At 38.3% G+C, this 27,250-nt stretch overlaps 7 protein-coding genes across 7 annotated transcripts; 3 read left to right on the top strand and 4 right to left on the bottom strand.

Moving 5' to 3' along the window:
• The first annotated feature begins 84 nt into the window (after positions 1 to 84).
• LOC111795942 (3-oxoacyl-[acyl-carrier-protein] synthase 3 A, chloroplastic-like) lies at positions 85 to 2,908 on the top strand. Its single transcript, XM_023678586.1, has 8 exons — positions 85 to 415; positions 669 to 817; positions 1,166 to 1,302; positions 1,515 to 1,620; positions 1,702 to 1,820; positions 1,894 to 1,958; positions 2,030 to 2,252; positions 2,321 to 2,908. The coding sequence occupies exons 1-8, from the start codon at positions 222 to 224 to the stop codon at positions 2,540 to 2,542; spliced, it is 1,215 nt and encodes a 404-aa protein (XP_023534354.1). The 5' UTR covers positions 85 to 221; the 3' UTR covers positions 2,543 to 2,908.
• LOC111795943 (transaldolase) lies at positions 2,859 to 5,835 on the top strand. The gene is made up of 13 exons (XM_023678587.1): positions 2,859 to 2,999; positions 3,083 to 3,194; positions 3,283 to 3,361; positions 3,466 to 3,541; positions 3,646 to 3,729; positions 3,818 to 3,922; positions 4,038 to 4,118; positions 4,222 to 4,286; positions 4,710 to 4,779; positions 4,867 to 4,944; positions 5,027 to 5,124; positions 5,226 to 5,361; positions 5,501 to 5,835. The coding sequence occupies exons 1-13, from the start codon at positions 2,928 to 2,930 to the stop codon at positions 5,645 to 5,647; spliced, it is 1,203 nt and encodes a 400-aa protein (XP_023534355.1). The 5' UTR covers positions 2,859 to 2,927; the 3' UTR covers positions 5,648 to 5,835.
• Positions 5,836 to 6,963: 1,128 nt separating this feature from the next.
• On the top strand, positions 6,964 to 10,872 carry LOC111795823 (monocopper oxidase-like protein SKU5). Its single transcript, XM_023678415.1, has 9 exons — positions 6,964 to 7,328; positions 7,615 to 7,724; positions 7,829 to 8,099; positions 8,203 to 8,341; positions 9,089 to 9,455; positions 9,561 to 9,926; positions 10,010 to 10,088; positions 10,195 to 10,394; positions 10,486 to 10,872. Exons 1-9 carry the CDS (start codon positions 7,188 to 7,190, stop codon positions 10,586 to 10,588), a joined length of 1,776 nt encoding a protein of 591 aa, XP_023534183.1. The 5' UTR covers positions 6,964 to 7,187; the 3' UTR covers positions 10,589 to 10,872.
• A 1,851-nt stretch (positions 10,873 to 12,723) lies between these two features.
• LOC111794786 (axial regulator YABBY 1-like) lies at positions 12,724 to 14,074 on the bottom strand. The gene is made up of 6 exons (XM_023676923.1): positions 13,899 to 14,074; positions 13,697 to 13,817; positions 13,413 to 13,461; positions 13,244 to 13,319; positions 13,071 to 13,145; positions 12,724 to 12,960 (listed from the first exon to the last, which is right to left on the bottom strand). Exons 1-6 carry the CDS (start codon positions 13,977 to 13,979, stop codon positions 12,877 to 12,879), a joined length of 486 nt encoding a protein of 161 aa, XP_023532691.1. The 5' UTR covers positions 13,980 to 14,074; the 3' UTR covers positions 12,724 to 12,876.
• Positions 14,075 to 14,317: 243 nt separating this feature from the next.
• On the bottom strand, positions 14,318 to 15,865 carry LOC111794978 (protein YABBY 4-like). Its single transcript, XM_023677198.1, has 6 exons — positions 15,525 to 15,865; positions 15,131 to 15,289; positions 14,929 to 15,049; positions 14,645 to 14,693; positions 14,476 to 14,551; positions 14,318 to 14,377 (listed from the first exon to the last, which is right to left on the bottom strand). Exons 1-6 carry the CDS (start codon positions 15,663 to 15,665, stop codon positions 14,318 to 14,320), a joined length of 606 nt encoding a protein of 201 aa, XP_023532966.1. The 5' UTR covers positions 15,666 to 15,865.
• Positions 15,866 to 16,565: 700 nt separating this feature from the next.
• Positions 16,566 to 17,825, bottom strand: LOC111794787 (protein YABBY 4-like). The gene is made up of 4 exons (XM_023676924.1): positions 17,493 to 17,825; positions 17,099 to 17,257; positions 16,897 to 17,017; positions 16,566 to 16,661 (listed from the first exon to the last, which is right to left on the bottom strand). Exons 1-4 carry the CDS (start codon positions 17,631 to 17,633, stop codon positions 16,609 to 16,611), a joined length of 474 nt encoding a protein of 157 aa, XP_023532692.1. The 5' UTR covers positions 17,634 to 17,825; the 3' UTR covers positions 16,566 to 16,608.
• Positions 17,826 to 21,395: 3,570 nt separating this feature from the next.
• Positions 21,396 to 25,832, bottom strand: LOC111795828 (peroxisomal acyl-coenzyme A oxidase 1-like). The gene is made up of 14 exons (XM_023678422.1): positions 25,670 to 25,832; positions 25,466 to 25,574; positions 25,326 to 25,387; positions 24,966 to 25,175; positions 24,619 to 24,706; positions 24,374 to 24,536; positions 24,091 to 24,286; positions 23,778 to 23,975; positions 23,364 to 23,495; positions 23,157 to 23,277; positions 22,862 to 22,972; positions 22,178 to 22,247; positions 21,864 to 22,047; positions 21,396 to 21,774 (listed from the first exon to the last, which is right to left on the bottom strand). Exons 1-14 carry the CDS (start codon positions 25,805 to 25,807, stop codon positions 21,565 to 21,567), a joined length of 1,992 nt encoding a protein of 663 aa, XP_023534190.1. The 5' UTR covers positions 25,808 to 25,832; the 3' UTR covers positions 21,396 to 21,564.
• Positions 25,833 to 27,250: the final 1,418 nt, after the last annotated feature.

Here is a 27,250-nt window from a genome sequence, read left to right as displayed (position 1 = left end):
TTATGCGTTTGACTTTTCCCCAAAGCTACTACTAGACACTTATAAATGAAAAATCAAATCTTGCCAGGGGAGGCAACGCATGTCTGTTCCTTCCATTTTCAGCTGCATCTATTGGGTTCTAGATGCTGTTTTTTTTTCCCATTCTTCATTTTCTTTGAGTTCTTGTAGCTTTTCCAAGTCTCTCTCTGTTTTTTTCTTGTGGGTTTCGAGTGTTTAGTGAAATGGTTAATGCATCAGGGCTTTTTGCAACATCAGCTCCGAGTCTAAGGACGAGGCATTCGTTCTTAGGGGGCAATTTTCGATGTGGGTTTGGATCATATGGTGGAGTAGCTAATAAGGTAATATTCTGCTCTGCTTCCACTGGGGCAGAGACGGTTTCTTCTGGAGCGTCTCCTTCTCAATCTCGGATGCCTAGGTAAATCTGTTTCTCATTTTTCATCTTCAATCTTTATGTGGTTCTGAGATTGCCTGCATTGTCTAGGACTTGTTACTGGAGCTTAATACATGAATGGATTGTGTGGATTAGCTAAAGAAAGGTTATAGATGGGCTGCATTTGATATTTTGTGTATTTAATTGGAAGGGGAGTTTCAGTTAGTTGAAAATGGTGTAGATGATCTTATGGTGATTCAGACCGTGGCACTAAAAAGACAAACATGTTCTTTTACAGGCTTGTCAGTAGAGGGTGTAAGCTAGTTGGGTGTGGCTCCGGTGTTCCAAGTTTACAGATTTCAAACGATGATCTTGCCAAATGGGTTGACACAAATGATGAATGGATATCTGCTCGTACTGGGATTCGCAATCGACGGGTGATTGCAGGTGTGTGCAATCAAATGAACAACTTACCAACATTTACATTACTTTGTTCACTCACTTTTTAGACTTTAGCTATCGTTCTTGAATATTTTGGTCGATCCTTTGTAAAAATTCGTTTAGCTTACTCTTGAACTTGCTATATGGATTTTACTAGCAGTTATTTTCCCTTCATTATATGATTTCTTTGTATACGATCAAGCCCTCTCGACTTTCGGGCGTATCGGTACCGTTGGGTATAGGGATTCTTCTTTATGGGGTCCTAGTTTTCTAAGTTGCCTTCCATTTGCTTACTCAACAGCTTCATGGCTTTCTATTTTCAAAGATTTAAAGCTTTCCTCGTCCGTTTCACAGGAAAAGATAGCCTGATAGGTTTGGCAGCAGAGGCAGCGAGGGGAGCTCTACAAATGGCTCAGGTTGATCCTGATGATGTAGACTTGATATTAATGTGCACTTCAACACCAGAGGATCTTTTTGGTTCTGCTTCACAGGTACGAGTTCAGTACATCATTTATCCCAATATTGAATTAATAATAGATATGAAGCAGAGGAGATAGATTATATGAACCAGCCAAGAGTTTTCTTGGCTGGTTCGTTTTGTAGCTCCTAACCTGCAGCTCTTTCGATAACAAATCGAAAGGGAAAGTCCAAAAAGGACCCTATCTGGTAGCGGCTTTTCTAATTATGCATTACTGCATCTCAGATCCAAAAGGCTCTTGGTTGTAAAAGACATCCTCTGTCGTATGATATAACAGCTGCGTGTAGTGGATTTCTACTGGGTTTAGTATCAGCAGCTTGTCACATAAGGGGTAAAGAATCCTGATTTGGTCTTGTTGCTTGGATCATATTTTGACTTGCATTATAAAACACTAAACTACCTTAAACTGCAGGAGGTGGATTTTCTAATGTTCTTGTCATTGGTGCTGATGCCATTTCTCGTTACGTCGACTGGTCTGATAGATCGTCCTGTATTCTTTTCGGAGACGGTGCTGGTGCTGTACTATTGCAGGTAAAAGTTCGATACTCGGATCGGTATACAGCAGCAAGCTTAAGAATTCATTTCATAATTGATTTGGTTTCAGGCATGTGATGTTGAGGAGGATGGTTTATTTGGTTTTGACTTGCATAGTGATGGGGATGGCCGAAGGTGTGCTTCTCTGAATTCTTCCTTATTCCATTTCATCATTCCATATGATTAGAAACGTAAATGTGGAACAGGCATTTGAATGCTGGGATCAAGGAAAAAGAAGTGAATCAAAAATTGGGTTCTAACGTCTCCCTGATCGGTTTTCCTCCGAAAAACGTCACGTATTCTTGTTTGCAGATGAATGGCAAAGAGGTATTTCGATTTGCTGTTCGCACCGTGCCACAGTCGATCGAGGCTGCTCTTCAAAAAGCTTGTCTCAGTTCATCAAACATTGATTGGTTGTTGTTACATCAGGTATCTATTTCTTATCATCCATCTCTTTTCCAAGATTTCTACAATGCTGCTGATTTATAAATATGCAGGCAAACCAAAGGATCATCGACGCAGTCGCAACACGTTTAGAGTTTCCATCGGAGCGTGTGATATCGAATGTGGCTAACTACGGTAACACGAGCGCAGCCTCGATTCCATTGGCACTGGACGAAGCTGTTCGAAGTGGGCGGGTGGAAGCAGGACACTTGATTGCAGCTTCAGGTTTCGGAGCTGGTCTAACCTGGGCGTCTGCAATTATTCGATGGGGTTGAAGCTCAAAAACACATGTTCTTGCAGATTTTGAGATATGCTGCAATGACAACAATAACACTAGCTTGGCTTATAGATTTGGAGCACAAAGAACTGAACTTTCATTAATAATTTGGTGCTATTTCTGTTGCTCTAAAAATAAATGATCATAATAAAATTAAATTTTAGTTTTTATAATGTTTAAATCTTAAGAATTAGTCATTGTAATTAGATAAAATTAATTTTTAGAATTAGAGTGAGCTTGTAATTAGCTAATGATTTGTTTTAAACTATAAAAACTAAATTAAGGATTTAATCTTAAATTATCCGGGTGTAGTACTCGCTGTACTAGCTCTTGATCTGTAATAATAACGGTCTTTGTTTCACTCACTCAATCGCAAATCCAAAATGTCTCTCTCTTTGCAATCTCCGCCGTCTGCAACCCTTTCGCCGTTGCCGTCGTCTTCTTCCTCTCTTCAGGTATCTCCCCTTTTGACTTTCGTTTGCAATCGTGAATTCTCTACTCCATAGCTCTGATTGAAAGCTTCAATTGTTGTTATCAGAAAAGATTGGGGTTCTCAGTTGGATTCAGACCCATCAATCTAATTCCCCATTCTCGTAGATCTCTTTCTCTAATTTGTGCTTCCGCCGGCTTCTCTTCGTCACTCGACACTAGTTCGATTCTCTCCTTTTACCCTCTTCTGTGTGATTTGAGCTCAACAACGCCCGCACTGCATTTAGCTTCTTGCCTGCTTGTTTTCAGGTTTGAGAACTGAGCTGGATGCTGTTTCTAGCTTCAGTGAGATCGTTCCTGACACCGTCGTTTTCGATGATTTCGAGAAGTAAATGAACTAATTATACACTATCGTTCTTGATAAGCCTTATCATTTTTCATTTTGTGTAGCTTGGTTGGATTAGTGGGTTATGTTTCTCTTTGGAACTGCAGGTTTCCTCCTACTGCTGCTACCGTCAGCTCTTCTCTCCTTCTGGGCATATGTGGCCTTCCTGATACCATATTTAGGGTACCCATTCAGCATTCTTTTCTTTGTCTTAGACAATAATTACAGAATTTAAACAAAGGCTCCGTTTATTGTGTGTCATTTTGGAAGTTTGTGATATCCTACAGAATGCGGTTGATATGGCATTGGCGGATTCTGAATGTTTTGGGATAGACAACCCTGAATTGAAATATTCCTGCATGTTTAACAAGGTCGCTTGTTTCTTTTTACCTTACTTGTTGGAGATTATTTGCTATTTTGTGAAGATCAACAAATGGTAAGTTGGGTCTCGATTTGCAGGCTCTAGTAAACGTTGGTGGTGATTTGGTGAAACTAGTTCCTGGACGTGTTTCAACCGAGGTGGATGCGCGTGTTGCTTATGACACACATGGCATTATCAGAAAGGTTTATCCTTGTTTAAGTCTCAGATAACTTCAAATATGCCTAGTCTACTGGGATGTTGGATGTTTGGCCTCTTGTACATATACATCTTATAGGTTTTTTTGTTTGTGGACCAAAGGTGCATGACCTGTTGAAATTGTACAATGAAATTAATGTTCCTGCTGAGCGGCTGCTGTTCAAAATTCCATCAACTTGGCAGGTGAATTCTGACTTTTTGAACCGAACAGACCGTAATATTGATTGTGAGAATTCGACTTGAGGTAAATATACTGATCTGCAAACCAATGGTTTCGATATCATAGGGAATCGAGGCCTCAAGATTGTTGGAATCTGAGGGAATACAAACACATTTGACTTTTGTCTACAGGTACGTTAATCTCATTGAACGTAAAAGATTTGAAGCCTGTATGCATATTGATTAGTTTTACCTTTGTTGTTCGTTTATCCTGGATTAGATTTACTTGTGATCTAAATGCTGTGGGAAGTGTTTGTATAGTGAAATTATCTGTAAGATCCTATATCGGTTGGGGAGGAGAACGAAACATTCTTTATAAGAGTGCGGAAACCTCTCTCTAGCTGATGTGTTTTAAAAACCTTGAGGGGAAGCCCGAAAGGAAAAGCCCATAGAGGACGATATCTGCTAGTGGTGGGGTTGGGCTGTTACATTATCTGTTCCCAAACCGATGTCGGGCAAGATAATTAGATGAAACAAAAACAAGAAGATTTGTAGGTCTCAATTAAAACGTGCCTATCATTCAATTTTGTTGACGGCCTCTCCATGTTTGTATAGTTTTGCTCAAGCAGCAGCTGCAGCCCAAGCTGGTGCCTCTGTCATTCAGATTTTTGTTGGTCGCCTACGTGTAATTGTCTTACCACTTTATAATATCAATCAGAACATTGTCTTGCTGATTCTTTTAACCTTTCTGATGTACTTAACTACGTTTCAGGATTGGGCTCGCAATCACTCCGGTGATCCCGAAATCGAAGCTGCTCTCAAAAGAGGAGAGGATCCTGGGTTGGCTTTGGTTAGTTGACTTTGGATAATGATGTTCACATAAACAGGAATGGACTAAGAATACTTATATAATGGTCTATTCATTATTGCAGGTGACAAAGGCTTACAACTACATTCACAAATATGGATACAAATCAAAATTGATGGCAGCAGCTGTTAGGAACAAGCAAGATCTGTTCAGTCTTCTGGGGTAAATCATATGAACTCATCTTTCTTCTACCGAAAAATTCATGAAATCATGGTACTTCTCTAAGCACTTCTACTAACAAAACCAATTCTTTATCCCTTCAGCGTGGATTACATAATTGCTCCATTGAAGGTATTACAGTCCCTTAAAGAATCTGTTACCGATCCAGACGACAAGTTCTCGTTCATTAGGAAGCTGTCCCCGCAATCCGCAGCTAATTACGTTTTCAGCGATGAAGAGGTCCACTTTTTTTCCTTGAACTTCTCCTATTCTACTCGCACGTTAAATGTTTTATAATATGAATGTCGAGAAATTGTCGAGAAATGTCATAGGAAGACGTAGAAATCTATAACAATGGTATATTAATCAACATTTTCAGGTTAAAAAGTGGGACCAATTAAGCGTTGCTTCAGGAATGGGGCCTGCAGCTTTGAAGCTACTGGCTACTGGACTGGAAGGGTATGCTGATCAAACCAAGAGAGTTGAGGAGCTTTTTGGGAAGATTTGGCCACCCCCAAATGTATGAAGCTTGAGTTTACTATCTGGAGAATGTTGCTTTTTCATGAATAAAGAGGGGGATGGTTGGTTATGTCTGAGAATCCTCTAATAACTCTGTTCTGCAACTCCTGCTTTTCCAGTACAACTTAAATGTTAGAATAAGATGTTTTTATAAGCTTTGGTTTCAGATTTTAGTTTTGAACAAATTGTCCCAAATGACTGGAGCTGCTGCTTCTCGTTCGAGTCAATCTGTTTGCACTTCTCTGCAAGTTTGCCGACTTGTCAGGGAGAGTATTGTTGGGAGAAGAGTCCCACATCGGCTAATTAAGAGGATGATCATGGATTTATAAGTAAGAAATATTATCTCTATTGGTACGAAGTCTTTTAGAGAAACCAAAATCAAAGCATACGAGAGTTTATGCTTAAAGTGGACAATATCATACTATCGAGGAAAAAATTGATGGATTTTAAATTTTNAGGAATCATTTACGGTTTTTTTTTTTTTTTTTTAATTACTTTTTTATTTATTATATAAAAAAAATGTGGATCACATATATGGGCTTCTATTGAACTTTAGGCCCATTATTTATTGGGCCGTCTGTTAAACAATTTGCATTAATTTTAAAAAATCAAATAAACTTCCCTTTTATAATTAGTTTATTTTTTAAAAATGAATTCTATAAATAATAAATGTATTAATGAGTTGCTTTTATTTAATTATCTCCATCTTACCTGTAATTTTTTTTTAAAAAATGGTACGAGGTTTAATTAACAACAAGAAACTATATTATTAAACCAAACAGTGTGTTTGGAATCTTGAATCCCAAAGAGGGGCCCACACCCCTCGACATTTATGGTGGGGCCCACATTTCTTGACCCGAAACAAAATGCTGCACGGCTGGCAATCACGTGCCGCTCTTAGACAGATTTAAACGTTATCCAATATTTTATTTACATACGTTGTCATCTCCCCTTTCCTCCGCTCTTTATTTTTTATTTTATTTTATTTAATTTCTTTATTATTTTGTTTCCCTTCCAATGGACTTGATTTAATGCCCATGCCATGCCAAAAAAAAAAAAAAATAATAATAATATATATATATATATATATAAGAGTTATTAAATACAAAATAAATGATAAAACAGCATTGGTTACACGCGCGCGTAAATATGTGTTACCGACAACTGGGTTTCTCTCTCCAATTCTGGGCCTCTTTTCCAGACTGTTGGTTCGAACGGGGGTTGGGGGTATTGGGAGGCGACCGGTTACCGACAGAACCAAGGCACCATAATTGAAAGAAAAAAGAAAAAACAATAGCCAACGCAATTGCTCTGTCTTTCACGCTCTCCTCTTCTTATAGCTAAAATCACTGCAAAACTCTGCAATCTTCCACTATCAAAAGCAGTGAACAAATATAGCCGTTTTCGATTCCTTTTCCTATTCTCTTTTCTTCTTCTCTCTCTTTCCTTCCACTGTCTTCCATTTCTCGAAGCTCTTCTCCCCAGATAATGTAAAACAGAGGTGTTCCCCAGTCAAGTCTTTCATCACCCACCAAAGATTCTGTGGAATGGCTCCGTTTTCTTTCCTATCGCTCTTTCTCCTCCCCATTGCTCTGTTTGTGACCCTCTCCTCGGCTGCAGATCCGTTTGCTTTCTTTAATTTTGAAGTCTCTTACATCACTGCCTCTCCTCTGGGAGTCCCTCAACAGGTCTATTTTCCTTCCATCTTCTTTCACTCTGCAATTTTTTATGCTATGTTGCTGTTTTTCCTGTTCTGGATTCTCTCCTTAGCTTCGTGGGAGATGGGTTCGTGTTGGATTTTAAGAATGTTTGGGTTTTTAGTTCTAGATCTTCTTTATATGCTGATATGTTTTGGAGAAACAGAGTACATTGATGGAATTGAACTGAGAGCAACTCAAGGAAGACTAAATCTTCATTTCTTTCTAGTTTTTTTTTTCTTTTTCAATTTATTTATTTCTTCCTTGGGTTTTGCAGGTTATTGCAATAAATGGGAAGTTTCCTGGTCCTACTATCAATGTAACTACTAACAACAATGTAGTTGTCAATGTGAGGAACAAGCTGGATGAGAGCCTTCTCATGCATTGGTATTGTTTAATTATAAATTTAGTCAACTCTGTGGCATTTTATGTTGATTTATGATTGTAGAGATAGTTTGAGAATGGAATGATTGATATTTGTGTGGTAATAGGTCTGGAATTCAACAACGGAGAAGTTCATGGCAAGATGGAGTTCTTGGAACAAATTGTCCAATTCCTCCCAAGTGGAACTGGACTTACCAGTTTCAAGTCAAGGATCAGATAGGGAGCTTCTTTTACTTTCCATCACTCCATTTCCAGCGAGCGTCCGGTGGATTCGGTGGCTTCTTTATTAACAACAGGCCTATAATCCCCATTCCTTTTGCTACCCCAGATGGGGATATTACAATTTTGATTGGTGATTGGTACACCTCGAATCACACGGTTAGTGTTAGCTAAGGGAACAAAATGCCTGGTCTGGCTAATTGCAGCATTGTAATTAGAATGTAATGTGCTCGTTATTGATACATTTTGGATTTGTATTTAGGCTCTGAGGAAAACGCTTGATGGAGGGAAGGATCTTGGAATGCCACACGGTGTTCTCATTAATGGCAAAGGTCCCTACCGATATAACGATACACTAGTCCCTGATGGTATCGAGCACGAAACAATTGAAGTCGATCCAGGTAGCTCTAATACCTCAGCTAAGTAGGTTAAGAGAAAAAGAATGGTGGGCTTACTATGAATTTGGTATAATTTGTGCATTCTTTACAACCTAGTAGTGATCACTTTAAGTTGTATTTCCTCGAAATCGACCTCTACTTTAGATGCTTGATGATGTCCCATATAGGTTCAAGCCTGAGAGGGCAATCCCTAAGTCTATTTTGTTTGGGTCCATCTTTATAGGTGATGAACCTGAATGACACTCAATGAGCGAGCAGGGCTTTAACTCCTAGTGGGGTCTGGGGACGCCTTCATGTTCAAGCAATATCTTGCATTATTTTCTCAGTTTTCTCCTAAGGAAAATCATTCTTGTGATGCATTTAAGGGGCTTTGAAAATGAGACTACTAGCTTTAATCTCAACTGATGTGGGGTAGTAGTAGCCAGTAGGCTCCATGCACGGCAATCTCTTTAGAGATTCGCCGAAATTAATTTCGAAGAAAAACTTCTAATAGGCTCACCCTCATGTTCAGGGGAGCCTGCATCTCCTATTATAGGATCTTTAAAGCTCGAGTTATTATTATGTCAATTATGTGCATGTCAACTAACCAACCGTTCCTTCAATCTTGAATATACGTTTGACCGACTTGATATCAAGAAAATAAGTTGTTAGCTTAGATTTCGGTTATTATAATCCTTAACGTTGTCGGCAAGTCCTTGCTTATGGTGGATATGTTTGAAGATTGATGGCTTATCTGCTGATGTTGAACAGGGAAAACATACCGAATTCGGGTACACAATGTTGGAATATCTACCAGTCTGAACTTTAGGATCCAAAACCACAATCTTCTTTTAGCAGAAACAGAGGGGTCATATACCGTGCAACAGAACTATACTAGCTTAGATATACACGTTGGACAATCATATTCATTTTTGGTAACCATGGATCAGAACGCGAGCACTGATTATTACATTGTAGCTAGTGCTCGGTTTGTCAATGAATCTGTTTGGAAAAGAGTTACTGGTGTTGGTATCTTGCATTACTCTAACTCCAAAGGAAAGGCAGCAGGTCCCCTTCCAGAGGCACCAAATGATGAATTTGATAAAACTTTCTCGATGAACCAGGCGAGATCAATCAGGTTTGTCCAAAACAAATTTGAAACTATGGAAGAACATACAAGTTCTGAGAAATTGGCATGGTTATTGTTTTTTCTTTCTAAGAAATTGGCTGACACATTGTGCAGATGGAATGTATCTGCTAGTGGTGCTCGTCCCAACCCTCAAGGATCATTCAGATATGGCTCAATTAATGTAACTGAGATTTACGTCTTGAAGAATAAGCCTCCCGTGATGATCGATGGCAAACGACGAACTACGCTGAGTGGTATTTCGTTTGTCAATCCATCCACACCTATCAGATTGGCTGACCAATTCAAGTTGAAGGGTGTTTATAAGCTTGACTTCCCCACCAGGCCACTTACAGGACCGCCAAAAGCTGAGACATCAGTGATTAATGGAACATATAGAGGGTTTATGGAGGTTATATTGCAAAACAACGACACCAAGATGCAGAGCTATCACATGAACGGATACGCCTTCTTTGTCGTGGGGTATGTTTTGTCATTTATGTTTTTGAGCACGAGTCTTGGGCCATGGTTACTTTTGTATTCAATCAGTGATGGAATGAATGTAGGATGGACTATGGCGAGTGGACCGAGAATAGCCGGGGCACGTACAATAAGTGGGATGGAATAGCTCGCTCAACAATTCAGGTATGTCTCTTCTGCAGTCTCCTCAAACAAACCTCAATGGTCCTGCCCAGATGTGATATCTGCCATATTCTGTTGCATCCCCTGACTCGTTCGTTTCCCGGTCTAGGTTTATCCTGGAGCATGGACGGCCATCTTGATATCTCTTGACAATGTGGGAGTTTGGAACATCAGAACAGAAAATCTTGACTCGTGGTATCTCGGGCAAGAGACGTATATTCGGGTTGTCAATCCTGAGGCTACTAACAAAACTGAACTACCTATGCCAGACAATGCACTCTTTTGCGGTCAACTTAGTAAATTACAGAAGTAAGGAACCATATATATATCTAACCCATCTCTTGTAAACTGAAACCTTGAATGATTCTGATCTCTATTTACTTATTTCATGTGTACTCAGGCCACAAGATATCTCTTCTGCAATTTCGATCATGGGCGATCGGTGGAAGATGTTACTCACTACGCTAACGATCATCTCCACTGTAATCTCTGCTTTGCACTAAGCATCGTTGCTCTATGCCTGCTCGTGTTACGTAAGTTTTCAAAGTCGTCGGGCGTCTTGTTAAGTTTGGTCTGTAAGTCTTGTGGATACCCTTGTCTTTCATGATTTTTGCATAGCATTCTTTCCCATGTGCATGCTGTAGAAGGATGTATCTTTGGTTTTCCTTGTTCATTAGATTTGGATTCATCATTCTTTTAATTCTTGAGTCATGAATACACGAAACTGTACCGATAACGATTCATCGATTCTCATTACCACTGCTTTCTCACGCGTCGTTTATCATCACACTTGGATTGCCTTCATGATATGCTGTATTAACAAAGATTAGTAACTAAACAGATACAAACCCAAATTTCTTTTCCTTTGAGAGAGATCCACCAAGGGCTCATCTTTCTCCTCTCAAGCAACCACTGAGACCTACGCCACTGTCTCTCCTTCATCATCATTCTCAGCACTGCTAAAAAGAACCCTTTTTTTGAAAAATGAGTATGCACTCACTCAGAGTCTCTTCTTTTGATAAGAAAATGCTTTAACCGAAAGCTGAAATGTGTAACTGCTGGAGCGAGCATGCATGCTACCATGGCGTAGTTGAAGTTGAAGACTTGTTCATCTTGTTCTAATCTAACCCTCCAAAAGACAACCATAATTGCTTTTTTGGTTGAGGAAAGGCCTTTTTTCTTTCAATAATTGCTTTTCGGCTTTTACAACTCACGCTTATCTGCCATATAAAGATTCATGTCAAACAGGACAAATGAATGTTATGTTACCTGATATCTACTCTCCTTTTTCTTTCTGTTTTCCCTCCAAAATCCAATCTTTGTTGTGTTGGGGAAGGGAAGCATCTTATTATGTTGGATGAACTTAGCAATTTAGTGGGTATCAGTTCTTCATCAGATTAATAAACCAAATGGATCTTCCTTCTTCAATCACATATTCTTAACATTTTCCTTCAACTCTCTCAGCTTAAGAAGAACTAAACAAACTGTGTGTGTGTTTGTGTGTGTATATATATATATATATATAGTTGAATAGTAGTGGTAAGTGGTGGGAGATATGTTACAAAAAAGAGACAAGTACACTGACAGATTTTGAATACAACGAACTCTTATGATCAATCAAAAACTGAGAACTGTACATAGTTATGTGTGTTGAAAATACAGTACCCATCAACCAAGTACCATTCCACATCAATATGATGTAAATTCTTATTCCAAATCTCCAACCAAATACTAATCTTTTGGTTTGCCTTCTTCATTCATTTCAATCTCTCTCTATATATATATTTTTTAAACTACTAGCAAATATTGTCTATTTTGACCCGTTACATATCGTCGTCAGTCTCACGGTTTTAAAACTTTTTCACACCCTTAAAAGTAATGGTTCGTTCTTCTCTTCAACTGACGTGGGATCTCACAGTCTACCCCCCTTGGGGACCTAGCGTCTTCACTCGCATATCGCTTGGTTTCTGGCTCTGATACCATTTTAACCGCCCAAAGCCCACCGCTAGTAGATATTGTCTGCTTTGGTCCGTTACGTATCGTCATTAACCTCACGGTTTTAAAACGCGTCTACTAGGGAAGGATTTCCACACCCTTATAAGAAATGGTTTGTTCCTCTCTCCAACAGATGTGGGATCTCACAATCTACCTCATTGGGAACCTAGCGTTGGCACATTGTTTAGTGTTTGGCTCTGATACCATTTGTAACAACCCAAGTTCACCTCTAGCAGATATTGTCTACTTTGACCTGTTACGTATTGCCGTCAACCTCACAATTTTAAAACGTGTCTACTAGGGAGAGATTTCCATACCATTATAAAGAATGTTTCGTTCCCCTCTCCAACCGATGTTGGATCTCACAGATTTCATCTTTCTAAACAAATTAGAAATTTATTCGTGAAAGGAGTAGTTTATAAACTTAGTTTTCAAAATCAAAAAACTTAAACCAAACCTTAAAAATATGTTAGGTTTTGTGGGAAGACAAGTTGAAACTCAACGACAGTTTGAAAACATGAACACAAATCATGACATTCAAGAGAAGGCATGAACAAAGAATAAGTCAAACAAGGTAAGCAAAGCAGAAATCAGAAATCATGACATCCAAAACCTTAAAAGAAGGAAAGTAAGAATGCATTGATGAGAGGGAAATATAGGCATAACCATAACATTAAAACAGTAGTCTGAATGTAAGGGGAAAATACATGGAAGAGAGAGTATTTAATATATAAACATAAAGAAAAGAGGTTGATAAAAGCAAGCAGCAGTGTCATTCATTGGGGCATGTTTTGTTTTAGAAATGGGAGACACCAACGTTGGGTGAGGCGGCGGCGTAGAATCCATTGTCTTTCATCACAACACTCCCATGATCTCCCTCCTACAAACATTAAAACACTGCTTTGGTTTCACTGTTCAAACACAAAATAATATCCCATTCTCCAAAACACAAGGAGAATCAGAAGAATGCAAATTCCTTTAACAAATTACCTGCTGCCGGATATTTGTCTTCTTCACTGTCTGGTCGGGCATGAGACCAAAATGAATGTGTGGAAAGTGTGCCCACTGCCAATTATATACACACAAAAACACACAATTTTTCAGCAAACCCTAAAAAAGTTTCAATTTTTTTGATCTTATTTCTGGTGGGTGTTGGTATTTACATTCTTAGCAGCAGCACTGAAGGCTTCTCTGTGGGATATATCCGGATTCACTGACTTGATGCGTTGGATCTCATCTCTGCATGCAAATTTTTTTTTTATCTTTCTTTGTAATAGAGATAGAGAGAGAGAGAGATGAATGGATATGAATGGACTTCAAATCATTACTCACTTGATGAAGCGGTTGTATGCAGAGGGCACTCTCTGTCTCTTCTCCGGAGCTGAACAGGACAATTTTATGCGCATTCAAATCATATACTAAAAACAAAACTTCATGTTTTCACACACCCCACTTTCATAAAACATGTAATTTATGTGAATTTAGAGCTTATTAAAGCTTAACTTTCTCTAAGTTGGATAAGATTAGCAACTTTATTCATGTTTCCTTGCATCTTTTGTTTAATATAATCTTCATCAGAAAAAAGAAAAGAAAAGTAGGATAAGTAAATCTCTCACGTCTGTTGATGACTGGTGGCCTAGGGAGCTCATCAGCAACTCCTCGAGATGGCATTCCAAAAGTGTTAGTAGCTGCGAACTGGTTGATGAGATAATTGGAATTTGGCGTTGGGATGTTTTCCTACAAGAATGCAATTGAAAACAAGAGTTAGTTAGTTCTTCAAAGCATGAAACTTTGGGAGTATAATTATGCTTAAATTACCAGAATGTTATGGGAAGGAGAAAAGAAAGAGTGGCCAAGCTGATGAAACTGATTAGCGGAAGGCAAAAGCAAGCCACGCATGTTGACAGGCAGCAGATTGGTGCAGTGCCCACATCGCACAGTCACAGTTTTGAACAAGCTAGAACAAGGAACACTGACCTAAAAATCAACACATTCCCAGCAAAACCCATCAAAGAAATTAGATCAAACAAGCTAGGGTGAGCCATAAATTTACAAAATTCCCAGATTTATCATGAAAATAAGCCAAATAAACGGAACCCCAGATGGAAAAAACACAAAAAAGAGAGAAATATAGATGAAATAAGAGGAAAAGAGAAGNATGAGACCAAAATGAATGTGTGGAAAGTGTGCCCACTGCCAATATATACACACAAAAACACACAATTTTTCAGCAAACCCTAAAAAAGTTTCAATTTTTTTGTNATGAGACCAAAATGAATGTGTGGAAAGTGTGCCCACTGCCAATTATATACACACAAAAACACACAATTTTTCAGCAAACCCTAAAAAAGTTTCAATTTTTTTGATCTTATTTCTGGTGGGTGTTGGTATTTACATTCTTAGCAGCAGCACTGAAGGCTTCTCTGTGGGATATATCCGGATTCACTGACTTGATGCGTTGGATCTCATCTCTGCATGCAAATTTTTTTTTTATCTTTCTTTGTAATAGAGATAGAGAGAGAGAGAGATGAATGGATATGAATGGACTTCAAATCATTACTCACTTGATGAAGCGGTTGTATGCAGAGGGCACTCTCTGTCTCTTCTCCGGAGCTGAACAGGACAATTTTATGCGCATTCAAATCATATACTAAAAACAAAACTTCATGTTTTCACACACCCCACTTTCATAAAACATGTAATTTATGTGAATTTAGAGCTTATTAAAGCTTAACTTTCTCTAAGTTGGATAAGATTAGCAACTTTATTCATGTTTCCTTGCATCTTTTGTTTAATATAATCTTCATCAGAAAAAAGAAAAGAAAAGTAGGATAAGTAAATCTCTCACGTCTGTTGATGACTGGTGGCCTAGGGAGCTCATCAGCAACTCCTCGAGATGGCATTCCAAAAGTGTTAGTAGCTGCGAACTGGTTGATGAGATAATTGGAATTTGGCGTTGGGATGTTTTCCTACAAGAATGCAATTGAAAACAAGAGTTAGTTAGTTCTTCAAAGCATGAAACTTTGGGAGTATAATTATGCTTAAATTACCAGAATGTTATGGGAAGGAGAAAAGAAAGAGTGGCCAAGCTGATGAAACTGATTAGCGGAAGGCAAAAGCAAGCCACGCATGTTGACAGGCAGCAGATTGGTGCAGTGCCCACATCGCACAGTCACAGTTTTGAACAAGCTAGAACAAGGAACACTGACCTAAAAATCAACACATTCCCAACAAAACCCATCAAAGAAATTAGATCAAACAAGCTAGGGTGAGCCATAAATTTACAAAATTCCCAGATTTATCATGAAAAGAATCCAAATAAACGGAACACCAGATGGAAAAAACACAAAAAAGAGAGAAATGTAGATGAAATAAGAGGAAAGGAGAAAGGTTTATGAGGAAAAGAGAAGGGTAAAAGAGAAGAATGAGAGAATTAGATGGTACCGCAAGGACAGTGTCACAAATGTTACAATGGACATAACAGAGCTGCTCAGGTGAGGGAAGGTGGTGGTCCAGCTGCTGCTGCTGCTGCTGCTGAGTGGTAGTAGTAGTAGAAGAAGTAGGAGAAGAAGAAGAGGATGACATATCAAATTAGAATGTATTTTCAACTTTTCTTTTATAAAAATTTGATTGATGATTGGTCGTGTTTGGTTGACTGATTGATGGGATTGACAGATTAACAACCTTCCTTGGATCTGCCTTTTTTCTTTGATAATGAGTTTTGAAAGAAAGTTTGCACAAAGCAAAAGAGAGAGAGAAAGAAAGGACTAGACTGATATGAACTGATGAACAACTGATGATGTATTGGAGCTGGTAGATATAAGAGAGCATGGTTCAAAGTAAGCATGTATGCATGTATGCATGTGAATGGCGATGATGATGATGATGATGATCATGATCNGAAAGAAAGGACTAGACTGATATGAACTGATGAACAACTGATGATGTATTGGAGCTGGTAGATATAAGAGAGCATGGTTCAAAGTAAGCATGTATGCATGTATGCATGTGAATGGCGATGATGATGATGATGATGATGATCTCGAGAATTGAAGAGGGGCGGCAGATGTGGGGGGAAGGAGCCAGAAAGGGACGTGTGCATGGGAGTGAGATAGCTTTCACACACTCACCTGTTGTTTTCAGAAGTTAAAGAGGGTGTTGTCTTGTGGTGTGTGTGTGTGTGTGTGTGTTTGTGTGTGTTCTTTAAAGTTCCCTCAATTTCCGAACCCTTTCAACCAAATTTACATATAACTTTCTTGGAGTAACTCTTGGACAATAAATAACCCCATCTCTTCTCTTTTTTCTCTTATCATAACTCAATTATAGCTCCATCATCCAAATGGAACATCATCCCTTCATTCTTCAATGCCGCCAAGCTTTTACATAAACTCCATGGAATTCCCTCATTTTCTAAATCTAAAACACAACAACTTCACTTGATTTGCAACNATTTTTTTTTTATCTTTCTTTGTAATAGAGATAGAGAGAGAGAGAGATGAATGGATATGAATGGACTTCAAATCATTACTCACTTGATGAAGCGGTTGTATGCAGAGGGCACTCTCTGTCTCTTCTCCGGAGCTGAACAGGACAATTTTATGCGCATTCAAATCATATACTAAAAACAAAACTTCATGTTTTCACACACCCCACTTTCATAAAACATGTAATTTATGTGAATTTAGAGCTTATTAAAGCTTAACTTTCTCTAAGTTGGATAAGATTAGCAACTTTATTCATGTTTCCTTGCATCTTTTGTTTAATATAATCTTCATCAGAAAAAAGAAAAGAAAAGTAGGATAAGTAAATCTCTCACGTCTGTTGATGACTGGTGGCCTAGGGAGCTCATCAGCAACTCCTCGAGATGGCATTCCAAAAGTGTTAGTAGCTGCGAACTGGTTGATGAGATAATTGGAATTTGGCGTTGGGATGTTTTCCTACAAGAATGCAATTGAAAACAAGAGTTAGTTAGTTCTTCAAAGCATGAAACTTTGGGAGTATAATTATGCTTAAATTACCAGAATGTTATGGGAAGGAGAAAAGAAAGAGTGGCCAAGCTGATGAAACTGATTAGCGGAAGGCAAAAGCAAGCCACGCATGTTGACAGGCAGCAGATTGGTGCAGTGCCCACATCGCACAGTCACAGTTTTGAACAAGCTAGAACAAGGAACACTGACCTAAAAATCAACACATTCCCAACAAAACCCATCAAAGAAATTAGATCAAACAAGCTAGGGTGAGCCATAAATTTACAAAATTCCCAGATTTATCATGAAAAGAATCCAAATAAACGGAACACCAGATGGAAAAAACACAAAAAAGAGAGAAATGTAGATGAAATAAGAGGAAAGGAGAAAGGTTTATGAGGAAAAGAGAAGGGTAAAAGAGAAGAATGAGAGAATTAGATGGTACCGCAAGGACAGTGTCACAAATGTTACAATGGACATAACAGAGCTGCTCAGGTGAGGGAAGGTGGTGGTCCAGCTGCTGCTGCTGCTGCTGCTGAGTGGTAGTAGTAGTAGAAGAAGTAGGAGAAGAAGAAGAGGATGACATATCAAATTAGAATGTATTTTCAACTTTTCTTTTATAAAAATTTGATTGATGATTGGTCGTGTTTGGTTGACTGATTGATGGGATTGACAGATTAACAACCTTCCTTGGATCTGCCTTTTTTCTTTGATAATGAGTTTTGAAAGAAAGTTTGCACAAAGCAAAAGAGAGAGAGAAAGAAAGGACTAGACTGATATGAACTGATGAACAACTGATGATGTATTGGAGCTGGTAGATATAAGAGAGCATGGTTCAAAGTAAGCATGTATGCATGTATGCATGTGAATGGCGATGATGATGATGATGATGATGATCTCGAGAATTGAAGAGGGGCGGCAGATGTGGGGGGAAGGAGCCAGAAAGGGACGTGTGCATGGGAGTGAGATAGCTTTCACACACTCACCTGTTGTTTTCAGAAGTTAAAGAGGGTGTTGTCTTGTGGTGTGTGTGTGTGTGTGTGTGTTTGTGTGTGTTCTTTAAAGTTCCCTCAATTTCCGAACCCTTTCAACCAAATTTACATATAACTTTCTTGGAGTAACTCTTGGACAATAAATAACCCCATCTCTTCTCTTTTTTCTCTTATCATAACTCAATTATAGCTCCATCATCCAAATGGAACATCACCCCTTCATTCTTCAATGCCGCCAAGCTTTTACATAAACTCCATGGAATTCCCTCATTTTCTAAATCTAAAACACAACAACTTCACTTGATTTGCAACAAAACATGTTTGAAAAGACATAGCAGACATGACACAATACATCACAACTTTTCTTGTAATAAAAAACAGGACTAACTGTGTTTATTTATGGCATCATCGTGATAACTCTTGTGTATATAATATGGTTTGATGAAGTAGTTTGAAGGGTTTGGAATAAACTAATTAATAATAATGGGTTTGAATTTGTTGGGTGATTTGACCACTCATTCTCCCTCTTCTTACACAGAGACAGATACGTATTTAAGTCAGCAAAAACGATATCAGAAGGCAGAGGAGCCCTTTAGGCCACCTTTGTCCTTTCCTCCATACCCATTTCGTTTGGGCTTATTTATTGTGTTAACTAATTTGGTTACAATGTTTCAAACTCTCATTCTAAGCTTTTGGTTACATACAATATAGTTCATTTCATTTCATTTCGTTTCATTTCTAGCTCTGTAAGGGAATTTGTTGATGAAAAAGATGGTTCCTTTGAATTCCATATGTTTCAATTTTGATAACCCAAAAAACCCTTTTCTTTTTTTCCTGTTTTGGGGAATTCAGAAACCATCGCCATCGACGCTGGTAAAGTGTTAGCAGAGAGCCCTTTTCCCTAGAAAATGCAAACCCTTTCTCTTTCTCCATCTGCAAACCGCTAAGGCGTGAAGGGAGAGTCCTTTGCTGTGCTGTGCTGTGCTGTGCTGTGCTGCGCTGCTGCTGCTGCTTCTGCTTTGTTGTGGACACTTCTTGAATGATTTGGAAAGCAAATTGCTTGCCTTTTTGCAGACCATTGAGTGCCCAATTCAAATTTTGAACTATCAAAAAAACAAACCCATTTCAAGAAATAAACGTTGAAGACAAGATTTTTAAAAGTTTCGATTTTTATCCTTTTGGTTTTGGTGGGTTGGCTTAAGATGGAAACTAGGTAACACACCTAATTTAACATATTTCTTCCCTACCCAAATCATGTAAAGGAACCACCTTTTTCAATATTCTTACATTTCTTTAAAACAGACCAATTCCCAAATTAAAAAAGCAACAGGATCTTGTTCAACCAATTAAGAATCAAAAATATAAAAAAAAAGTCACTTTTTTTTTAGTCAATAGTAATTCATAAAGGGAAAAAGAGATCTATCATATTGCTCTTGCTTTTTTCTGTTAGAAGTCACTTTTTGAGATATGAATCATGAACTTTATTATATTTCCTTTTGTCAATACATGATTTATGCAATTAAACGATGTGTTATGCATGAAAAAACTTACCTATAATTCCAACCCACCATTCAAATCGTTCGTATAAACTTCAACATCTCGTGCCAACGGGTAGATTTGGATTTCACTCGACGTTTAAAGACGGAAAGAAACAAAAAAATGCACGTGACAGACAAAAGGTGAAAATGTGTATTGATTAAATAAACCCAAATGAAAGAGTCAAACATCCCTAAATGCTAAACCCTAATCCTATATCCCTATGTGTGGATTGATGTCATGTTAACTCAATTTATTATAAAAAGTAAAGGGATTTGATCCAAAGAATATTGAAAGGAACAAGAAAAAAGGGTTATAATAATATTGAGAGAAGGGAAAAGAAAAGAGGGAAATGAGGGTTAGGGTTAGGGTTAGGGTTAGGTGAGATTGGGGCAGGCAAAGGAATCTGAAGCAAAGTCCTTCCTTCTGCTCCCCATTGCCGCTCTCCCTGCAAACAGCACAAGGCTCGAGCTTTCAGTACCGTACTTACAAAAAAGCCTTAACTTAATAACCCCATTCATTCATACTCAAACACGCATGTATGTAAAGCATGNTACAAAAAAGCCTTAACTTAATAACCCCATTCATTCATACTCAAACACGCATGTATGTAAAGCATGCATGCATGTATGTAAAGCATGCATGCATGTATGAATGAATGAGGATCTTTCAGTTTGCTTTCAATCTCTCTATGTTTGTCTCTCGTGGGGTGTCATTGGATGTTTTTGTTGCTACAAAATCGATAAAGTTAGCATCTTNACATCTTTTTTTTTTTTTTTTTTTTTTTTTTTTTTTGAGTTTGAAGTACTTTCCTTCCCCTCCCTTTAGCTTTAACATTCTTCGTATATTATATACTAAACAACACCAAAGGAGGAAGCTTTATTTCAATATTTGTGTATGAACCCATTAAATTTAAGATTCACAAGTTTAGAAGACTGATGATATGGTTATGTAATGATGGGGTTGGGAGATTGATAGCAATGAAGAAGTTGGTGGCTGCTGTTTGCAATGGGAGAGATTGGGACACACACAAAAAGAAAGGAAATAATAAGATAAAAGTTTCCATTTTTATCTCTTAGTTTGGGGCAATAGAAAGGTGGGAAGAAGATATATTTTTGGACTGTCCCAAAATAAGGTCTATTCCAACCCTATGGCCCATTTCAAGTGGGCTTAAGCTCATGAATATATATATTTGTAAAAAAAAAAATTGGTACCCGAGCACCAGTAATCAAGCGGTATGCTAGTGAAGACGCTGCGAGCACCAGTAATCAAGCGGTATGCTAGTGAAGACGCTGCACCCCCTAGGAGGTGAATTGTGAGATCTCTATTCCTTATAAGGGTGTAGAAACCTCTCCCTAATATATAAGGTAGAGAAGGGAATCCCCTACGAGGTGAAGTGTGAGATCTGACATCGGTTAGAAAAGTATATAGGTTTTAAAATCTTGAGGGAAGTAAACTATATAGGTTTTAAAACTTTGAGGGAAGTAAAGTCCAAATAGGATAATATCAGGGCCAGTCACAAATGGTACCAGAGTCAGTCATCGGGTGGTATGCCAACGAGGATGTTGGGCTCCCAAAGGAGGGGTGAATTGTGAGATCCCACGTCGATGGGAGAAGGGAACAAAATATTTATTATAAGGGTGTGAAACCTTTTCCTCGTATAATCATTTTAAAACAAGAAGCCCGAAGGACAAAAGTCGAAAGAAGACAATATTAGTTTGTGCTTCTATTAGAGGTCGACAAGACCTGCAGACCGTGGGGAGCGACAATAACAAGCAACCTATAATAACAACCGAAATGGCGACTACGACTATCAATACGAAACTTCAAAACTTTTATTCTTCATTCATAGAGAAAACTTATATTTAATAGCACTTGTTCGGCATAATAAAATGCGAGTTCAAACTGTAACATAAAAATCCCAAGCTGAATCCATGATTTATTACAAATAATCTAGAGCATAACATTTTGTTATACCATTCCTATTCTTCATAGCCTCGCATTTCTGAGCTGCTGCTTAAGCAATGGTCTAATGTATTCATGGTAGCCATCAGGCACGGCGGAGTCATTTAGAGGTTCCTTCCACGCCTCATTGTAGAGATTTGGGTAAACATTCCCATCATAGCGACCAAGGATCGAGCCAAGGTAATGGTCGGTGTAGTTAAACGCATCGACTAAAGCAACTGCATTTGGACGAACCTACAAAAGAGAATTCCAACGTCGGGTTAGAAAGACAGCTTTTCTTCAAGAATTAGAAGGTCAAGAGGGAGATGTGCTTGAGTTCAAACCTGGGAGTATAGAGATCTAAGTTGATCATCAGCAAGAGAAGCCTGTTTGGGAGTGATGGTGGAAGTGGAAAGAAAATCACCCATGTGTTTGTGTAGTGTATACAAAGCATAAATACTGCAAAGCTTCTGCAGTTGCTCTTTTACTCCCTTTCCTGCTATGTCTCCCTTAAGTTTCTCGATGAACCTGAAGTGCAAATATTTTTGAAACAATCAGCAATGGAATATCACTGCTTAACATAGTTTTGGATTTAAAACATCAGTCTAAAGAATCAAGCTTTCAAGAATTTGATGAATATAACGAGGAAGAAACTTACTTGGAAACAATAATTAATTGGCAATGTGCAACTGCAGCCTCAACTAAATTAGGAGAAAGTTCCTGAAAACCTGCAAGTATGACAAAGGGCAATTAGGAAAATATTGAAAAGATTAGGAGAAGAAATCAGCATTGCCATGTATGGACAATTAAGTGATAGTTTAAAGATGCACGTGAAAATTGGTCAAAGAGCGCCAAAAAGAAATTTTGTGTGAGATTCCACATCAGTTGGGGAGGAGAACGAAGCATTTTTTATAAGGGTGTGGAAACCTCTCCCTAGTAGAGGCATTTTAAAACCTTGAGAGGAAGCCCGAAAGGGAAAGCCCAAAGATGATGGGCCGCTACAAATGATATCAGAGCCAGACACGGGGCAATATGCTAGCGAGGAAGATGATCCTCGAAGGGGGGTGGACACGAAGCGGTGTGCCAGCAAGGACGCTAGGCCCCGAAGGGGAGAGGATTGGGTGGTCCCACATCGATTAGAGAAGGGAACGAATGTCAGCGAGGACATTGGGCTCAAAAGGAGGGTGGATTGTGAGATTCCACATCGGTTGGGGAAGAAAATGAAACATTCTTTGTAAGGGTGTAGAAACCTCTTCCTAGTAAACGCGTTTTAAAACCCTGAGGAGAAGTCCAGAAGAAAAAGTCCAAAGGGAACAATATCGGCAAGTAGGAGTAGACATACCTTCTTCTTGATTGGTGAACTTGCTTAGTCTTTTGGCACATTCCACAGACATCTTAGCCGACCGTGCTTCAAACGCCTCAAGAACGATGCTTGGGTTTAACCAGTCCTCAGCTGCAGAGCATCAGAATTGACAAGAACATCAATATAAACAAGTCTTGAAAAATTCAGCTCCAAACCACCAACTCAGTGCTAATAAGGAACTGAGAACCCCAATTCCAAAAAATTTGAACACACAAATTGGCCTACTCTGTGTTCTTTATACGGGACAGAAATGTTTCTCATTTTTAACAAATACCTTTCTGAACTTTGCAAGACGATTCCATCAGATGTTGTAGTCGTCCCATGTAAGCTGTTGTACCAACAGGCTTCTTCCCAGACACCAACTGGGACACGGTCTTTACAAGAAATCGTGCAACCTATATCGAAACAGGTTAGCAGATGAATGTTGAGAACTTTAAAACTAAGTCATAATCATAACTTCACTTGAAAACTTAACCCACACCTGCAATAGTAGCACAACATTGTCTCCTTCATAAGTACAGGCAGGGACATAAACCGCAAACAACTCGGGAAGCCCACTGCTACAAAGGTAACCATGGCCACCGCACAACTTCCGGCACTCCTCAATCGCATCCTGCAATTACAATTAAAAGTTAAGGCTGCAAGAAAAACACCCGTGTGCTTGACTATATACTCATGGCCGCCCTGTTATTCCTCTCAAGGCCTTGCTCTATCCCAAGACCAACTTAGACCCAAGAGATGACAAGGCTTTTATGTTATTAAATTGTTAAATCAGGAACACCATATTAGCATAGCTAGTTAAATCAGAAGAAATAGATTGATTAAAACTTCTGTTAAACATAAAGACAATGCACATAAAGATGATCAAGCTAATGAAATCAAAAAAGATACTCACAGCAGTTGCAGCCGTTGTGACCGACTTCAACCCTGCAGTGCATGCATGAGCCTCAGGCAGTGTCGAGAAATCGCTGGCTCCCAGTCTTTGAGTCACATCCGTATATAGCCATTCTAACCACTCACCAACAAATCTAAAAGCGTAGGCAGAAGCCAGCAAAGGGAATAGCCTACTTTGCTGTGTTTTATAATCGATCACCTATAAAAACAAACAAATGATAATCACATTATTCAGCACCAATGTAGAATGCGAAATTGTGCCTTTGAGATAATGTCTTTTAGGTTTTGCTTCTAATAGGATTATAAACTCATACCTGGGTTTCCACACCATTCTGTGATCCAAATTGTCTACGAACAGCACTGTACCTAGTAGCAATACAGACGGCACGTGACAAGGCATTTGAAGCATCAATTACAATCGTCTTTCTAACATATACCATAGTGCCATAAACTAGTTGCCGTGGAACATCTGATTGCACATATTTCCCTTCCTTTGTAACTTGAGAAAACCTGTGAAGTTAACAACCAACTTTAGAAGGGACAATTGACAAAGAAAATGAATAGAAATAACTAACGAACATACAGAATAGAAATAACCTCATCAACAGTTGGTTCCTCGGGATTCGGAAGTGATCAAAATGCATGACCCCATTATCCATAGTATTGTACGCTCCGTTCCCAAATTTCATACCAATGTCTCCAATGGTTATGCCAGGTAGAACTGAGTGATCTTCCAAACTCCTTGTCTGAACTATGAAACCTACAAAATGGAAGCTTCCTTATTAGACTAGATATATCAGGATCAAGAATCAGAGGATTGAAAGCAATCATAGTTTGCATACCGTGCACTCCATAGTCTTGACCGTTCGTGATAAGACGAGCAAATACAACAGCATGTGTTGAAACCTTACCCAAACCACCAGGCCACCACTGTTCACAAGAAAGAAGGAAAAAAAATAAGAGACATAGAATGCAGCACATTCACATAGAACCTGAATGTGAGTATCAACCCAAAAAGATCCAACAAACTACAGTCAATTTAAATTGCTCTTCAACATCAATCTAACCCGTTCAATTTACACCCCGAGACTCGAGGAAACAAATCCAATACAAAGTCTTACACAGAATCAATCCAATACAGGTAACTAACTAATATAGAACCTGAATATATAACTACCATTGTACTTACTTTGCTTGAGGTGAGTGTAGGACTATGAATAACAAATTCATCAGTCTTTGGATCAAACGTTGCAGTTGTTTCGAGCCCTTGAACATTCGAACCATGACCGAGTTCGGTTTGAGCATAGCAACCAATTATTTTCATTTTATAAGCCAATGGCAACCACTTCTGTAGCTGTTCCTCAGTTCCTTGCCCTTTCACAAATGGAACAAACATTCCCTAAAAAAGAGAGATACATTAAATTAATTCCAAAAACTTGAAAGCTAAGATGATGGAAACCAGTATTTATCCATAGAGTTGTTCAAACAGCCAAAAGTTCAGTATTAAGTGTTGTTTGTAATGCCAACAAAAAGAATAAACTCAACTCACCCAGTGAAGATCTGTATATGCTGGCTCATCCACAAAGAACCTTAATCTAGCAGCTTCCTCCTCTGTTAAAGAAAAAGAAGGAATACAATCAATACAGTCCAGGGTTTTCCATAGAAAGAGATTGAATGAAATAGCTGTACCAGTAAGCTTAAGCTCAACGATCTTCTTCCATGCATAAGCTGTTTTTCTGAGCGTGTTCTTGAACAGCTCCTTCCTTGGTAATTGAGCCCTGTTATCCTTTCGAAAGGCCTAAACACCAAAAACAAACACAAACTCAAAGCATCAATAATAAATCTTAGCCGGTACAACGTCTGGATTTGGCGTGTGGCAAAGAAATTACTCACTGGGTCATTAGCAACCAATCGAGACATTCGATCAGATACTTCAAAGGCATGACGAGAACCCGCCCATACGATCTTCATCGCATCGACGTCGAATTGGGACCTGTTCCTCTCATGGGCAAGATGATCGACGCCCTCCATTTGTTCGTCGGAACGAATTCGAAATCTAACTTGTTTTGAATTTCCTTTCTTTTTCCTTCTCAAAATTATCTTCGATTACATTTTAAACTCGTGTTCATATCAATATCCCTAATTACGGATTCATCTCTCTCTATCATATATATATATATATATTTTTCCCTCTTTTTCTCATCTTCTTCTCCTCAATCCATATCTACTTAAAATGGTCGGAAATTTTGTTTTATTATAATTCAAAAAGTTGATTAAAATATTGAGAATTTTTCAGGTTTTAGAATAATATATTTTTAAGGGTCCATGGAATTCAAATTCATTTTATCTAAATTCAATTTTTAAAAGTTTGATTTGTTGGTGTATTTTGTATAAATAATAATTGAGTTTTTTTTTTAATAATAATAATTCAGTAAATACTTCGTTTTTAAAGAAACGGCATATTCTCCAATGGTTAACGATATATGTCTTTTATCTTTTCTACCTAACTTTAGAGGAATTAATATTTATTGAGTGATATTTGTAATTATTTTTTATGAATTGTGACGAATATTAATTAATAATGACACGTAGATATACCTAATACAACTAAAAAAGAAGTGCAATTACAATTATGTTAAAACTATTATTCAAATCTCATAATTAAATATTTATGGATATTAAATATTCATAAATAATCCGTCTGATCAATAATAAATAAATGGTTCAATTATAATTTTAAGTTTCAAAATTTTAAAATTTGTGGCTATTTATCTTAAATTCAATTTCATATATGAATTTTTTTTTTTTTTTCCTTCCTCGATCCACATTTCATATAATTTTTTATTTTATTTTTACTTTTCTCTCTTCGTCAAAATGGGTTAATTAGTTTGGTGACACTTCTGTACGACACATCGTCTGTGTTCATGCACCTATATGACGCTACTAGTCAATGTTAGTTTAAGGACACTCGTCTCACAAGATTTATGGTGTTCTTGCAGATACGATGCTTTTCAAAGCTAGCTTAGAAACACCTAACCCTAATGAGATTTATGGTGTTCTTGCAGCTTCCACTACCCTTCAATGTTTGTAACAGCTCAAGCCCACTGCTAACAAATATTGTCCGCTTTGGTCCGTTACGTATCGTCGTCAGTCTCACGGTTTTAAAATGCGTCTACTAGGGAGAGGTTGAATATTTTGTTCCTCTCTCCCGTCGATGTGAGATCTCACAATCTACCTCTCTTGGAGGCCCAACGTCCTCGCTGGCACACCGCCCAATGTCTGACTCGAATACCATTTGTAACAATCCAAATCCACCGCTAGCAGATATTATCCGCTTTGGCTTGTTACGTATCATCGTCAGTCTCACGGTTATAAAACGTGTCTGCTAGGGAGAGATTTCCACACTCTTGTTAGGAATGTTTCGTTTCCCTCTCTAACCGACATGGGATCTCACATTGTTATCTTAATGGGATC

Source organism: Cucurbita pepo, chromosome LG05, assembly GCF_002806865.2.
Source record: "Cucurbita pepo subsp. pepo cultivar mu-cu-16 chromosome LG05, ASM280686v2, whole genome shotgun sequence".
In the NCBI taxonomy this organism is placed as follows: Eukaryota; Viridiplantae; Streptophyta; class Magnoliopsida; order Cucurbitales; family Cucurbitaceae; genus Cucurbita; species Cucurbita pepo.
This window is presented reverse-complemented; position numbering and strand designations above follow the sequence as displayed.